The sequence below is a fragment of the Sorex fumeus genome, unplaced genomic scaffold (genome assembly GCF_029834395.1).
Source record: "Sorex fumeus unplaced genomic scaffold, SorFum_2.1 ptg000129l, whole genome shotgun sequence".
NCBI lineage: Eukaryota > Metazoa > Chordata > Mammalia > Eulipotyphla > Soricidae > Sorex > Sorex fumeus.
The window spans coordinates 2,244,708-2,261,821 of NW_026606186.1; the positions used below are offsets into that span (position 1 = coordinate 2,244,708).

The window sequence follows — 17,114 nt, forward strand, 5'->3', positions numbered from 1 at the left end:
CCCAGGTTCGATTCCCAGCATCCCATATGGTCCCCCAGGCACCGCCAAGGGTAATTCCTGAGTGCATGAACCAGGAGTAACCCCTGTGCATTGCCAGGTGTGACCCAAAAATAAAAAAAAATAAATAAAAGAAAACCTCCAGACAACAGCAGAAAATAGAAAAGGGACTCAAAATAAATGAACGGCAGGCAAGAGAACTGTGGAATGAATTCAAGAACAATATGAGAATTACTGGGGTCCCAGAGGGACCAGGAAGACAACACCAGTGAAGAAACAATACTCAAAAACATCACTGCTGAGAAGTTCCCAGAGCTGAAGAGTGCACTGACCTAAATCCAGGAGGCCCAAAGGGTACCAGCTGAAAGCGAACCACATAATACTCCAAGACACATCCTAATCAAGATGACAAAACATCACAGAGTACTGGAAGCAGCAAGATCAAAGAAGGGAATTACATACAAAGGAGCATCTGTAAAATTCATAGCATATTTACCACATGAGACCCTTCAGGTCCAAAGACAAGGGTGTTATATAGCTAAAGAAAACCTCAATGAAATGAAAACCTCACCAAGAGTACCGTACCCAGCCAGATCTGAAGAAGCAAAGTACAACTTCAAAAATAAACAACATCATAAACTCAAAACTATCTTTATAAGAACTAAAGGTTAGTGTAAGACAAGCTAAATCTCATGAGTGCACCAAACTTCTACAGAAAGATAATACAAAACTCCATGAAAATAATGAAAATAATCCCACTCAATGTCAATGGCCTAAGTATACCAATTAAGAGACACAGAGTGGCAGAATGGATTATCCAAAGAATCCAACTTTGTGCTACCTACAAGAAATACATCTAGACAGTAAGGGCAAACACAGACTCAAAGTCAAAGGTTGGAAGACAGTATTTCAAACAAACAATGCCCACAAAATGACCAGGGCAGCCAAACTAGTATCAGACAACACTGACTTCAGGACTTTAAAAGTTAAAAGAGAGGGTAATTTCTTAATGACCAAGGGATATGTATCTGAAATAACTCAACCTCCTACACATATATGCACCAATGAGAGACTAGGAAAATAGTTAAAACAGCTAGTAGACTTGAAGAAAGTCATTGATAACACAATAGTAGTTGGAGACTTCAATGCCGCTCTGACACCATTTGATAGGTCAAAAAGACTAAAACTCAGCAAGAAAATAAAGAATTTTGAAGGAAGAAGTGGAAGAGAGGGCTTATTAAATATATACAGGGATTTTAGTTTCTAAAAAGTTGAATATACATTCTTCTCCAATGCACACAACATTTTACATGATGGACCACATGCTAGGCCACAAAACATACCTCCACAAAGAGGTTGGAAACCTTATAAACTTTCTTCTCAGATCATGAAACACTGAAAATAGAGATTAACCACAAACAGAAATTGAGAAATAAACTCAACCACCTGGAAACTAAAGAGCTCATTACTGAACAATCAGTGGGTCAGAGAGGAAATCAATCAGGAAAGGTATCAAAAGATTCCTGGAAACAAATGAGAATGAGGAAACATGTTACCAGAACCTGTGGGATACAGCAAAAGTGGTGTTAAAAGAAAAGTTCACAGATGCGAAGACCCTCAACAAAATACTAGCAAGCTGAATCTATCAATTCATCAAAAAGATCATAAAACATGACGAAGTGGGAGTCATTCTGGGATGCAAGGATGTTTTAACATGTGCAAGTCAATCAATGTATAATATCATATCATTACAAATAGAAACAAAATTTATGATATCAATGGATGCAGAAAAAGCTGGATCTTTCAGAAGATCCAGCACCCATTCATTATAAAAACTCTCAAAATGGGAATTAAAAGAACTCTCCTCAAGACAGTCAAAGCCATTTACCACAAGCCCACAGTAAACATTATATGCAACAGAGCAAATCTAGAAACCTTTCCTCTAAGATGAGGCATAAGAAAGGAGTAGTACTCTTACCACTTCTATTCAATACAGTACTAGAAGTACTTGTCATAGAAATTAGGAAGAATATATCAAGAATATCCAGATAGGAAAAGAAGAAGTCAAGATTTTACTATTTGTGGGTGACATATTATACTTAGAAAATCCTATGGACTCTACAAAAAAGCTCCCAGACACAATAGATGTGTACAGTAAAGCAGCAAGCTATAGAATTACCAACCAAAAGTCCATAACATTCTAATACATAAATAATAAAGTAAGTAAAAAGTAAAGGCCCTCCTGTTGATCATCGATTTGCTCGAGTGGGCCCAGTAACGTCTCCATTGGAGACTTTGTTGTTACTGTGTCTGGCATATCGAATACTCTCGGTAGCTTGCCGGGCTCTCCGAGAGGGGCAGAGGAATCGAACTCGGGTCGGCCATGTTGGCTGCGTGCAAGGCAGATGCCCTACCTGCTGTGCTATCGCTCCAGCCCGAGAGTATCTCGCCCGCACGGCAGAGCCTGGCAAGCTCCCCGTGACGTATTCGATATGCCAAACACAGTAACAACAAAGTCTCCAATGGAGACGTTACTGGGCCCACACAGTAACAACAAATAATAAAATAGAAGGGATTAAAATCAATCACATTCACAATTATGCCTCAGAAAATCAAGTACCTAGGAATCAAATTATATAAACAGAACTACAAAACACATCTTAAAGAAATAATAGACATTAAGGAAATGTAGACACATCCACTGCTCATGGATTCAGAGAATTAACACTATCAAAATGGTAGCATTATATAGATTCAATACAGTTCCTATAAGGATACCCATAGTATTTTTCAAAGATATAGATCATATGTGCCTTAAATTCATATGGAACAATAAAAATGAATTAAAGACCTTGATATCAAACTGGCATCCATTAGACACAAGAAAAATATTGGCAGAACTCTCCATGACATTGAAGCTAGAGGCAACTCCTTTGGGGCTACTCCTGGTGGTGCTTTGGAGACAATAAATGTTACAAGATCAAGAGATTTTTAACCACACTTCAGGACACTTGTCTGGCGGTATATAATTTGCCCAATTTTCCACACTTATCCTGTAGAAACAAAGAAAGTCAGTTCATATATGATCTGACTCCAAACATTTCTCCCACATGGTGATGACACAAAAGAATTAAGTTGTTTAACTTATAACCTCCAAACCACTATTAATGGGCCAGGAAAATGATGCAAAAACTAAAACATATACTTTGCATGCAGCAGACCTAAATTCGATCCTTAGCAATACATGGTCTCCCAAGTACCACCAGGAGAAGCCCCAAAGAACCACCAGAAGTGGCCCCCAGATGAAATAAAATAAAATCACCAAAATACTATTAATTAGAAGCATTTGAGAAAACGTGACAACAATCAAAGAACTTCCAAGGGTCAAAAAGAACCATAAAAGTCATATTGTCTCATTGACAGGTAGGAAAGGTAGGCAGGTTAAATGCCTCAGCCAAAGGCCACAACTAGTTAACATTAATAGTGAAGCTAGACCAAGACATCACACTCTAATCTAGCTCCTCACTGCTTTCCTTTCCTCACCCACCCCAAGATGCGACTGTTCAAAACAGCTGAGCTGGACTTCCACAAAAAAGTGATGATACATGGCTCTTTGCCCCATTCCACGAAATGAAATGATCACATTTAAAAGGGGGAGAATGAGAAGCCAGAGTGATAGCACAGTGGGTAGGGCATTTGCCTTGCTGGCCTGAGTTCAATCCTTGGCATCCCATATGGTCCACCCCTGCACTGCCAAGAGTAATTCTTGAGTGCAGATCTAGGAGCAACCTCTAAGCATCACCCAGTGTGACCTCTCCCCCAAAAAGGGGGAGACTGAGCATAAATTAAGAAAAACACAGTACTGACATGTAATAATATTAATTTAAAAGAATACCTTTACCACTTCTGATGAAAGTAAATTTTCCTTTTTCTGATTGGTATTCACAGGCTCACTTTCAACACTGAAAAATAAAAAATAAAATTTGAAATTAGAATTATTAATAAATGGTTTCTATGTCTATTCAAAAATTTTAAGTGCCTCGGTCTTCAGTGCTCAAAGACTGTTGATCTGAATTGCTACAACTCGAAAAGCAAAAAATACTCATCCAGGTCTCAGAGATTGTGAGCCCACTATGCAGAATATTATCTTATCCTTTTTCTTAAGCACCAGCATCACAGTAATGAAGCAGCCTAACAAAGGAATGTCAGTGTACAGTTGTCATATTCTCAGAAGTTATGAGTCCTGACAAACAGAAATGACTTAACACTGATTTTATTTTCATTAATAATCTCCACAGCCTGACCATGGTTTTGTTGTTTTTTACTGTCTATGCTGAGTAGTGTTTGTATATATTGCATAGAAGTATGTAATAAATTATTTATATATATTTTATTATTGAATCACTGTGCGATACAGTTACAAGCTTTCATGTTTACGTTTCAATCATACAATGATCAAACACCCATCCCTTGACCAGCACACATTCTCCACCACCAATGTCCCTAGTATACCCCCCTTTCCAATCCTCCCCCTGCCTCCATGGCAGACAGTTTCCATACTCTCTCTCTACTTTGGGGCATTATGTTCTGCAATACAGATACTGAGAGGCTATCATGTCTGGTCCTTTATCTACTTTCAGCACACATCTCCCATAACAAATGATTTATCCAACCATCATTGACTTAGTGATCCCTTCTTTATTCCAGTGTATGCAGTAAATTCTTATAAACATATAAGATCACCTAGAAAATTCTTGGAATATTCACATAGATGCAGGTTTATCTAGTCCAAATGTGTCTAGATGGCATCTTTACAACTCAATTTTTCAGAGTCATTTCTAATTGGCCTGTGTGGAACACCTTGTCTAGAACGTCTACATGTAATAAACTAATAACCCCATGAAGCACATACACATTTTCAATATAAACATCTTTATGTTTACATGCCATTATTTCCCTCAAAATCTATACATCTTTTCATAATCTTTCATACTTTCATAATCTAGACAAACTGCAAAATTCCAGGGGCCAGAACAATAGCACAGCACATAACCTTGCACATGACTGACCTGGGCTCAATTTCCGGCATGCCATCTAGTCTCCCAAGCACTGCCAGGAGTAATTCCTTAGAACAGAGCCATGAATAACTCATGAATATCACAGTGTGGCCAAAAGATAAAAAAAAAGGGGGGGGGGAGAGAAGCACTTAAATCTGAAGATTATAATGGCTGTCTGCTCTATGTTCGGACTGTGTTTTTCTTTCACGGTACAAGAATGTATCTTCCTAAACCTTGTCCCGTATGGGGGACTGATACACAAACCTTAAAACAATTCAAATTTCACTACTAAATGAGCAAAATACTATGGAGCAGACAGGAAACAACAGTGATGATGCCTGCTCAGGAAACTGCCCACTGAATCAGAGTTAGTAGACAACACAATCATTTGTGGGACACTGTGTTTTCTTTTCTTTTTAAAATGAATGGAGCACAGCAACTGGTGGCAGGCAGAGTGTACCCTACAAGACAAAGGATGAAAGACCCGATGAGGCTGAAGAGATAGCAGAGCTTGTTAGATGTCTGCCCTGCACACACTCCACCCCTGACTCCCCAGCACCTGGGTAGTGCCAGGAGAGATCCCTGAGCACAGGAACAAGAGTAAGAACTAAACACAGCCAGGTGGGCCCCAACACAAGTAAATAAAACACGAAAGAAACAAGTGATGAGAACAGAGGTCAGTTACAGCCAAGACTCAATACAGAATTTGGCCTTGGCCCTACTAGCAGCATTATTTTGATTTTTAGGAGTTGTTTTTTTTTTTTCCCCACACCCAGTGGTGCTCAGGGTATACTTCTGGCTCTACAGTCAGGATCACTCCTGGTGGTGTCCATAGGACCATACAGGGTGTGACTGAACCCAGGTTGGCTGCATGCAAAGCAAATGTCCCACCCTCTGTGTTGTCGCTCTGGCCCCTAGCAGTATTACCTTTAAGCAGGAGACAAGACAAAGTAGGCTGATGGAAACACATTCCTGGATCAGAAAGGAGGAAGGAGCTGCCAACAGCTTAGCTAAAGGCCACCCAAAGCAGAGAGCATGAGAAAGTGAATATGGCTTTATACCACTTAAACATTCTAAACACTGGCCCTGCAGACAATATGGAGAGCCAATATAAGGAACAGAAGACAGAAAAGTGAGAAGACACCAAAACTCTGGGAAATACAATGGTCTCTGTTTCCTGCTCTTTCCTCTCTTCCTTCTCCCTTCCCTTCCCTCCCATTCCTTCATTATTCCTCGTTCTTTGTGGGACCAGAGATCATACCTAGGGTCTCACACATGTAAGGCAAGCACTCTACCATTGAGCTACATGCCCCAGTCCCTGACCTTCTTATCATCTATGCAGAAATAAATGAACCAACAAAAGGCTGTCATGCCTTTTAATGTCAATAGGAAAATCAAATATGCAAATGGAATAAATAAGTGTAAAAGATTTTTGACATGTAGAAATTGCACTAAAATAAAACCAAAAGTAAGAAATAATTTTGAACAATTCAGAATGGCAGTCTTTATCATATCAACAAAAATGTCTCAAATAGTTGCTATCTTTAAACTGAGTAGGTTATACTTCTCCCCCTACTTTATTTTTATCTGTCAGTATTTGTTCATAATTCAGTTTTTTCCTTTTGGTATCAACTAATATTGGCCTATATGATTGAAATAAAAAGGAAAAAAGCAACAAAATATGTATTAAAACAGCAGCATTAACATGAATTTGGGGGAATAGTGAGTGGAGTCGTCTCCTCTCCCAATGGTCTTGTCACTGGGCATCTGGCCATCGGGCTGGATGCCGTGTTTCAGGCAGTAGAGCTCCCAGCAGGCATTGCCAATCTGGGCACCAGCATGGCCAACATGGATGGAGATACATTCATGGAAGGTGAGGACTTGCCGGGTTCCGGGATAGGAGAAAGTGAAGGATCAGAGTCGAGGGTCTCCCACTAGCTGATTACCAAGGAGTCAGGGGGAGAAGCAGACTCCACACGAACTCCAGGCCAGGCTGTTTTCACTCGGGGCATCCCAAAGTGGGGTGGGTGAGAGCCCTCCACGCCCCAAGGGACCCAGCCCCAGCAGCCGACCTCCACTACCCAACCACCTCCACACTCCACGCCACTTTCCGGACCACATGGCCACTTTGCAACTGTATGACACATCATAAGACACTTCCTACCCATTTCCCATAATTACCACACCATATTTGATGGGGTTCAGACAGTAGGCAACAAAATCAGAGAAATATATATATATATATATATATATATATAGAGAGAGAGAGAGAGAGAGAGAGAGAGAGCACTGTCTTCCCGTTGTTCATCAATTTGCTCGAGCGGGCCCAGTAACGTCTCCATTGTGAGACTTGTTGTTACTGTGTTTGGCATACTGAATACATCATGGGGAGCTTGCCAGGCTTTGCCGTGTGGGCGGAATACTCTCAGTAGCTTGCCCGGCTCTCTGAGAGAGGTGGAGGAATTGAACCCGGATCAGCCGAGTTGGATGCATGCAAGGCAAATGCCCTACCTGCTGTGCTATCACTCCAGCTACATATATATGTGTGTGTATATATATATATACATATATATATGTATATATATATATACACACCTCTCGGAGAGCCTGGCAAGCCTCCAAGAGTATCCCGTCTGCATGCGCAGAGCCTGGCAAGCTCCCTGTGGCATATTCGATATGCCAAAAACAGTAACAGTAACGATAACAGGTCTCATTCCCCTGACCCTGAAAGAGCCTCCAATCATTGGGAAAGACGAGTACGGAGAGGCTGCTAAAATCTCAGGCTGGGAGGAATAGAGATGTTACTGGAGCCCGCTGGAGTAAATCAAGGAACAACAGATGACAGTGATACAGTGATACTGAGTATTTTATTTGTAATCTCAAAATAATCTGTTTTGAATGACCTTCCTAAAAACTCAAACAAGCAATAAGCATTTAACTTTAACTTCTGAGTTCTTGCTTTAAGATTCCTGAAATTCTTCTTTAGAGTGTTTACAAGTGTTTACAATAGATTGCAATTGAAAATGATTTTTAAAAAAAAAAAAGAAACCTCCTGCATTTCAGTTCTGCAGAAAATGCACCTGTAGATGGACGGGTTTAAACAGAATTTAGTATTTTTGAGTTGCTGTAAAAATTTCCATACTACAAACACACACAAAATATTAGAAAAGCTGGGGTAAGAAAACTGAAGAACCAAAAGCTGAGACCATCAAAAGAAATAATATTTAACACCTCTCATATGACTTTCTGAAGTGTATATCATATGTCTAAATTTCATTGCTAATCTGAAACTTCAAAAAGAAGTGAGTTTTAAAGTAAGCAACACATTTCCAAATTTTGGTTTATTTGTGAAAAGAAAAATCAATACTTCAAAAAAAACTTTCCCCGCTATTTTCTGACTTCCTGGAGACTCTCATTTGGACTGTGGCACCTTCAGAAGTGCTCTGCTTCAATTCAGTTTTCCTGTCCAAGTGATAGACAATCTGATCAATAATTGACAATCTGATCATACAGTTCCTTGCTCAAAAAAATCCTTCAGCACATCTCCATTACTGATAGATCAAATGAAGAATCCTTATCAGTGGTGTTACTCAAGTTTCTTCCTTTGTACTTGCTTGCCTGAATTAGAAAAGAGTTCCACTGGAAACAATGTAAACAAACATTTGTGTATTTTTTTTCTTTCATGAGGGGGTATTTATGTCTCTTTGAAAGGGTATTCCAACTACTCTCATTCTAAATCATCTTAAAGATATAAAAAAAAGGAGAGTAGGTATCAGGGGAAGAAAATTACTTAACAGAAAAAAAGATTATTTTCAGTTGGTTTTAAAAGATAAACACACACACACACAGAGAAAAGAGTAGATCAGCATATTCAAAATAGGTATCTGCTTACACACACACACACACACACACACACACACACACACACACACACCCGAAAAGGCTCAAAAAGGCTTAGTGATACTTTAAAACTTTAAAACAAGGGACAAGAAAAACATATTCAAATTCAGATCCTATTACAGACAACAATCCATACACCTATTGTTCTCTCATAATTTTACCCCTTTGGGGCCCAGCAGTATTTCAGCCAGGACACTTTCGAAACACAGGGCAGGAGGTGGTGAGGGACACACTCCTACTCACACAGACAACCACAAACACCAGCGCTTGCTTGCATGCAGTGAACACGAAGACAACATAGCATTTCTAAAAAGCCTCATCATTCTTAAGCTAACAGAACTTTACAAATTAAGCTTTCAAGTCAGACCAGGAAAATATGAATATCAAAATAACCCAGAACTTCTATCCCTACTTCTGAAGCATCGGGGAACCCAAAACACTGATATTAAGCATACACTTTATGCCAGAATGAAACAAACCTCTGAGCATGAAACACTGGGGCCCATCCGCATTCTACAATTTTGTGTGCCTAAATAGGAAAGCCTCTTGACTGTCACTTAAGATATTTTACACTCCCACTTTTATGAAATTGTTACAAAAACAGACGATAACAGGAAAGTGGATGCAAGAACTCACTAACCAGTGCACTTTCTAGGTGCCAAACACTGCTCTAGTGAGCACAACAGACAAAGCCGATGCCAAATCCCCAAGGAACTGTATCTCACTCACTGGTCAAGTATGTTCGCAAAGCAGATTTCTGTGCCAAAAGTCAGAGATTCTGAGGGAAGAGGAACCTAGGAGTGGATCTTTTCAACAATCCCCTCTTCACCAGGGTGTTCTAAGGTAGGCAGTCCTCTAACCTCAATTCTGATAAGCAGCTGAGTTGAAACCAGTACCTGAGAGTCTGAGAGGGGGGAAAAAAATAATAATCTGGCCAGAAAGGTGGTCACCACCTAACATTATTTAAAGGTATTAAAATTTCCAAGCAATCTGAAGGCTGGTTATCTAATATTTCACTCGTAGACAGCACTACCATTGCCAGCACAAATCCTGCACTCCTGACCAGAAAGAGAGATGTTGTCCTACTGAGCATGTGCTACATCACAAATTCTCAAGTGGAACTATCAAGGAAAAAAAAAATCCCTCTCAGTGCATACCACAAATTCAAGCCCAAGGAGGGCTGCAGGGCCTCCTCCTGGGCCAGTTCCTCATGTGGTTAAGAATGCAACATCAGAACGGGTCAGAAGACAGACAGGCAGGGGCAGGACGATACTCAGAGGTGGTGGAGGCAGAGAGGGAGAGAAACGCCCTTCACGCCTCCTCCACATGGCCCAGGCTGCCACTGACCGCCTCCTAACCCTGCCTTTCCTCACAAACACCAGCGCTCTGGCTGCATCATGAACACTGCATCATGGGGCTGGGGAGACAGTACAAGGGTTGGAGCATATTTCTGTACCATGTGGAATCCTGAGCATTACTGTGAGTACCAGAGGATCCAAGCAATCCCACATCCTCGGGCCCCTGCTCATGTCACCTGACTATCACCAGAAGTAGACCCTAGACTCCTGGGAGCCCCGGGTCCTACCCCACAAGAAATAAAAAATGTTAAAACAACGGGATACAGCTTCTTCCTGGATCTGCACACTTCTCAATGACGGTGGGAGACTGCTTTCTTGCCATTTTCAGAAAGCAGAAAATTTGGGTGGCGATGGCATTCCCTGAACTGGGAGTAGTCCCTGAACCGGGAATGTCCCTACATGGAAACAGTGCCCAGACCATGACCCACGGGGCACCAGCCTTCCGAGAGTCCAACCGGCTGCCGGAAGTTATCTTCCCACTGAAATTTTCACTTCCACTGGACAAGGCTGTGGTTTCTGGCAGAGAAAGCAGCAATATCACTGTGAAGAGTGAAAGAATCAATGAAAAATTCTCTCTTGTTCTCACCCCTGCTACCCCATCCCCACCCCGAAGTGCTGTTTACAGAAGCATGATCTAATAAGGGGCACCTCCCTCTCTTTCCACTTATACATTGTACACTCCTTTCTTGGCACAATCTTCATCTTTACAGCTCACCTGTCCCAGTGATCAAAACCTTAACAGTGACAACTGGGTCTATTCTGTAGCATGATTAAGTCACATGCCAGTCCCTTAACTGTGACTCTGCCTTACAGGAGTAAATAAAGAGATAATATGGAACATATTATCTTACCTACCCACTGATCTCTTTCCCTCTGTCACTGGTAGTTTCGAATGCTTTATAGAAGCTTAATTGGCATAGGTCTGTTTCAGGGATAGCACTTTAGGGGGGAAAGCCTTCAGTCAAAATGCAACTTTGATTTTTCAAATGTGCAAAGAGAAAAAAAAATAAGACCTCCTCTGAGATTCTAGAATCTTCCAAGATTAAGATGAGTTTGGGGGCTGGAACGACAGCACAGCAGGTAGGGTGTCTGCCTTGCACACAGCCGACTCAGGCTCCATTCCCAGCATCCCATACGGTCCCCTGAGCACTGCCAGGAGTAATTCCTGAGTGCAGAGTCAGGAGTAACTCCTGTGCATCTCTGAGTGTGAACCAAAAATAAAAAAAAATTTAAAAAAAGAAGATGAGTGGGAAAAGAAATAAGTGCAATAACCTTGAGGGTTTGTACGTATAGGAAAATAAAGGCTAAGAAAAAAGCACTAACTCAAAATCAAAACAATCCCAAAGCATGATAACAAAGATACTTTTACTGTCCCCTGTTTCAAAGTTACTGAGGCCAATTGCTTGTTCCCTTAGTTTCCACCTTTTAAGCCTTCAGCTAGGTCCTTAAACATAGAATGAACTTTATCACTTATACTCTCCCAAAACATCTTGATTCTATGCCTTAGAGAATATCCACTAAGGATGACTAGAATGACTAGCTCATACATGTAGATGTACAACTATGCTACCTAAAAGTTTTTCCTTTGAAACAGTTTTCTATTACAAAGTCCAAAGCTCTCCAGTCCAACTGTACTGACGGCACATTATGGATGGATTAAACTAACTTTTGTGAGCTGGACTAAAGCCCCACCCAGCAACTCCAGACCAACTTCTATGGGAACAAAGGCAAAGCTCCACACCAATGATTTACAAATAACCATTTGGAAAACTGGCCATTTATAAATAGCCACTTCCAACAGTAGAGTAGTACTTGTATTTTTTAATGACCATTAACAGAATATAAAACAGGTGGTTATGGCACTATTTCTAGGCTTCAAATTAGAAGGTAAATAAAAGCTGCAATTTTAAGGTAGTCAAACAGCATGTACTTCATCTCAAACATCTGGCATTTAAATTTTAGAACTCTGGGGAAAAACTAGAAGAAAGGAAAGGTAACAGACATGGTCATGAAGCTCATTTCTCTGCAAACTTAAGTCCTCTGCAAGCCTTTCCAATAGTGCCAGCCCTCCCTTGTTCCTCTTCCTTAAAGCTGATTTGTTCCTGTTCCCATCTCATGACCCCCAGACACATAATTACAGTTCAATTACAGGAAGTCTTGGTGTGTCTTGTATGTACCCCTGCTACCTATATGTCACATAAGTAACTGTTCCATGCTCCTGAACGCCTCTGCCTCATACTTGGGTCTCCACACTTGTGACCCACCTCACAAGAATCAGCATCCAGAACTTTCTGCTTTGATGTAGAACTTTCTGCTGTGATGTAAACTTAAAACAATATTCTAGCTGCCTTCTAAAATGATGGACTCAGACCAGAAAAATAATACACCAGGTAGGGTGCATGCCTTGCATGGGCCAACCTGTGTTTGATCCTCAGCATCTTACAGAGTCCCCAGAGCTGACCAGGAGTGAGCCCTGAGTGCAGAGCCAGGAGTAAACCCTGAGCACCACTGAGTATGGCCCAAAAACAAACAAAAAAAATTTTTAAATGCTAAAATAATAAAATGAGGAATGGAACGGAATGACAGTATGGCAGGCAGGGCACTTAACTTGCAAGTGGTTGACCAAAGTTTGATCCCCAGCCCCCTCTAAGGTCCCCTGAGCCCACCTGGAGTGATACCAGAGTGCAGAGCTCAGCAATAAGCCCAAGCACCACCAGGTTCAGCTCATAAACCCAAAAACAAATAAAGAAAAGTAAACCAGATAGTAATTTATTTTCTTCACTCTTCCTTCTCCCATTATAAGGAGAGACATACTAGCTGTTCAAATCTGAATATGGAAAGTGATCAAAGATTTTTTTAAACAGTAAATATAAAATTATTTGGGAAGGGGGGCCTGGAGCAATAGCACAGCAGGTAGGGTATTTGCCTTGCACGTGGCTGACCTGGGTTCAATTCCCAGAATCCCATATGGTCCTCCGAATACCACCAGGAGTAATTCCTGATTGCAGAGGCATGAATAACCCCTGTGCACTGCCGGGTCTAACCCAAAAAGAAAAAAAAATTATTTGGGAGTAGCCAGGAAGATAGTTCAGGAGTCAGGCACACATCACTTGCATACATAATAAGGACCTGAGTTTGATCCCCAGCACCCCCAAATACCTGCATGTATAGCCCTGGAAGCCTACTGAACACTGCCAGAGTGATCTGGTTGCCTCCAGCACCACTGACCCTGTAAGGCGCCACAGTGCCAGACCCCAGTATCAAACTGTTCAGGATGGGTCACTGAACATCAAAGAGTGGTCCTGGATGCCCTAAGCACAGCTCAGGAGACCCCCAAAATTTTACAGGCAGGGAAATGAATCCGTGGATGAAGCACCTGTCTTGCCAGCACTAGGTTGTGAATTCAATGTCCAGTGTCACTGCATGAACTCCCACAGGTGACTTCTGGCCACCCCACAGTGGGTGCAAGCACCGAAGGAAAGAGAAGCACCTGCCCCAAGCACCAGAGTGTGCAAGTGTTTGCTGCAAGTGCTGCAAGCCCAGAAAACACCAGAAGTCAAGTCTGAGCAGCACAAACCCCCAGCCCCCAAGCATGCCAGTGGCCCCACTCAAGGCAACATCAACAGAGGAACAGGAAAGGAAAGAAACATAAATGATTTGTATCCTTTGTATAACCATACATATGCTATGGTAGAAAAATGCCAACGCACCATTGTGAAAAAAAAAAAATGTTCAAGTTTCAAGATCCTGAAAAGAACCTTTTTTTGTAAAAATGCACAGACATGGAACCAGGCATATAGAAAATGATCTAGAACAGGCCTTGTGTGAGTGGGTCTGAGTTATGAGTCATGCTTTCTTTCTTTGGGGGGGGTCTTTTATTAAAATTTCATGTTTCACAAAACATACATCACTACTTAAGTGACAAAAACCCATTGAAGTTGACTTTTTAAATGTACACAATGACTTTAGAATAGACAATAATGGAATGCTAATAATACAACGATTACATAATGGCAATGTCTTTGTATTATAATACACAGCATTGCCAAATAAGATCCTTATCTGCCTACCTAGAAGAATGAACAATCAAAATTATTACAGTATGCCTTTTCAACTTGGACTAATAAAGCACACTGCAGTCCCCCAGTCAGGTAGCATGCCCCCTGATGTTTTAACAACCAAGAAAACAAAAGGCTTGAGTTTCAGATCGCATGGAGCCTGTTCTCAATCATCAAATGCACAATTCAAAACACTTCCTTATTGTCATTAAACACGAAAATACATACATATTTAATATCTATCATCAGAGTAATACTCATGGTTTTATACAAAGAAACATCGGATATCCATCGGATATAGAAATTCCACAAAAGTCCTATTTGAGAGTACCCAAATAGTATTTTCCTGTCATTTCTGGCACTGCCACCCATCATAAAGAGCCTCTGAAAGCCCTATTTTCTCGGGGGGCTAAGAGACAGTTCAGTGGTCAGGGGCGCAGAACCTCAATTTGGTCACCCCACACAACACTGCTGTGTGTGGCCTTGGGAACCCCCTGCAGTGGCACATCCTCAGGCCCTAGTACCTAACCCGCCAGGTCTGGGGAGCTGAGCAATACTGGGAATGGCTCCCAGGGCTTGGGAGGCCCAAATAAAAATAATGCATAAAATTAAAAAATAATAATAATGAAATTTCTCAAAATACATGCTATACTTGGGGGAGCGGGGATACAGTATTTCAAAAAAAATCTAAATACTCTTCTTTAAATAAAATCTAAATAAATCTCAAAATCATAACAATATTTTAGGAAGGGTGAATAAAGGAAAATGCAGAGCAAAGTTAAAGAGCCAAATCCTCATATACTATAATCAGATATGGAACAATTTTAATTAATTAAGAAAGTAAAACAGGGCCAGAGAGTTAATCGGGGGTAAGGCGCTTGCCTAACACATAGCTGACCCTAGTTCAATCCAGGTTCTGCATTTAGTCCCCTGAGCAGTGCCAGGAGTGATCCCTTAGCACCACTGACTGGGCTTGGCCCCACACACAAGGAAGGAAGGCAAGAAGGCAGGAAGGATGGCAGGTGGGCGGACCCATATTCCCAAAGCTGTTCCCAGCCGCCCTGGAGTTTGGATTCCCAATGCTTCACCAGGGTAGCCTCTGACACACATCCAGCTGTGAGCAAACACTGAAACCAAGTATGAGAAATCACACAAATAAAGCCCATGCCCTCTGGCCGGTAGTATGACACCCCTAGAGCACATGGGTGGGACCACATAGTGACACCCAACAAGCACAACCAGAATGTGTGTAAACTCCCCAACTAAGCAAGAACATATGCAAGCAAGCCTCCCAACTAACATGTGCCAGCAGAACACCCAGGTGTGTATAAGAACAAGCATTATTACATCGCGACCAATACCAAGGGGGAAGGAGAAAAAGAATGAGTGGGCAAAGGTCTGCACTACACTTGCCTTGCCCACTGAACTGCGTAACTGCGCCCAAGACCACAACGCCTCTGGCTTGCTGCTGTAGTCACAGAGTCCAGCTGAGAGTCCGGCAGGAATTGTATTAGACGGACTTGAATTTAACAAGGGTCAAGTTTTATAGTTAGAGGACCAAAATGTTAGGATCCTATAAGGAAACCAAACAACTCTTTTTTTTATGAGATTCTTCTAGTGAAGCAAGTCTTCCTACTCATCTATTTCCCTGGCTCTTTCTATTGAACGTACCTGTTATCCCTCAGCAGTTTGGTAAGCAGGCTCATGCCAGAAGTTAGAGGCCCTCCACTCTGGCTTTCTACAGGAAACTCAGAGGCAGAACGACTGCTCTGTGTCACAAAGCTACTGAAAGTGCAGAGCCAGGAGAAACCCCTGTGCATTGCCGGGTGTGACCCAAAAAGAAAAAAATGGTACTGCAAGGGGATGACAGGTGATCCTTAACCACTAATCCCACCCTATTTTACATTATAGATTAAAGGAGCATCATTCATATCTATATGAAATATCACTGTAGCACTGTCACTGTCCTCCAGTTGTTCATCGATTTGCTCAAGCAGGCACCAGTAACGTAGCCATTGTGAGACTTGCTACTGTTTTGGGCATATGGAATATGTCACTGGTAGCTTGCCAGGCTCTGCCTTGCGGGCAGGATACTCTCAGTAGCTCGCCAGGCTCTCCAAGAGGGACGGAGGAATCGAACCCAGGTTGGCCGCAAGCAAGGCAAACGCCCTACCAGCTGTGCTATTGCTCCAGCCCATATGAAGTATCAAAATATCAAAATACCAAATTCTGAGGCTGGAGAGCAGAGGAGCGGAAGTGCCTGCCGTGCGTGTGAGTGAACCTGGCTCCATTCCCAGCACCAAACAGTCCCCCCCAAAACCAGCAGGAGTATCTCTCAATCGCAGAGCTGGAAGGAGCCCCCAAGCACCACTAACACCACATCCCCTGTGCAAATGATAAATTTTAAAAATAAAATTGAAACGCAGTTTGGAGGGAACCAAAATCCCACACCAGCTCATAAAAGAAGAATAAAAATTCCTCTAAAAATATCAAATTGCTCTGCGTTATAAATATTTATATTTACAGCCATAATCTAACTTGTCTCAGTTGAGCAAGTTAATGCAGTTGATTCTCTTTGTAGGAGTGTTGGAGGCTGGGCCACAACCTGTGGTGTAATGGGCTTACTCCTGGTTCAGGGGTCATTCCTGGTGCTGTTCGGGGGGGCATGTGCAGTGCTAGGGGCTGATTGGGAGTCAGCCACAAGCAAAGTATGTGCCTTAACGACTGTACTCTCTCTGATTCCA

The 17,114-nt window shown here is 41.8% G+C and overlaps 1 protein-coding gene across 1 annotated transcript in view; it reads right to left on the reverse strand.

Annotated features, from left to right (window-relative positions):
• The window catches only part of CRYBG3 (crystallin beta-gamma domain containing 3), a 134,292-nt gene that overhangs the window by 104,940 nt on the left and 12,238 nt on the right, over positions 1 to 17,114 (reverse strand). The window contains exon 2 of the mRNA XM_056138592.1: positions 3,893 to 3,959. Within this exon, the coding sequence (XP_055994567.1) occupies positions 3,893 to 3,959 (67 nt within the window). The remainder of the gene's footprint in view (positions 1 to 3,892; positions 3,960 to 17,114) is intronic.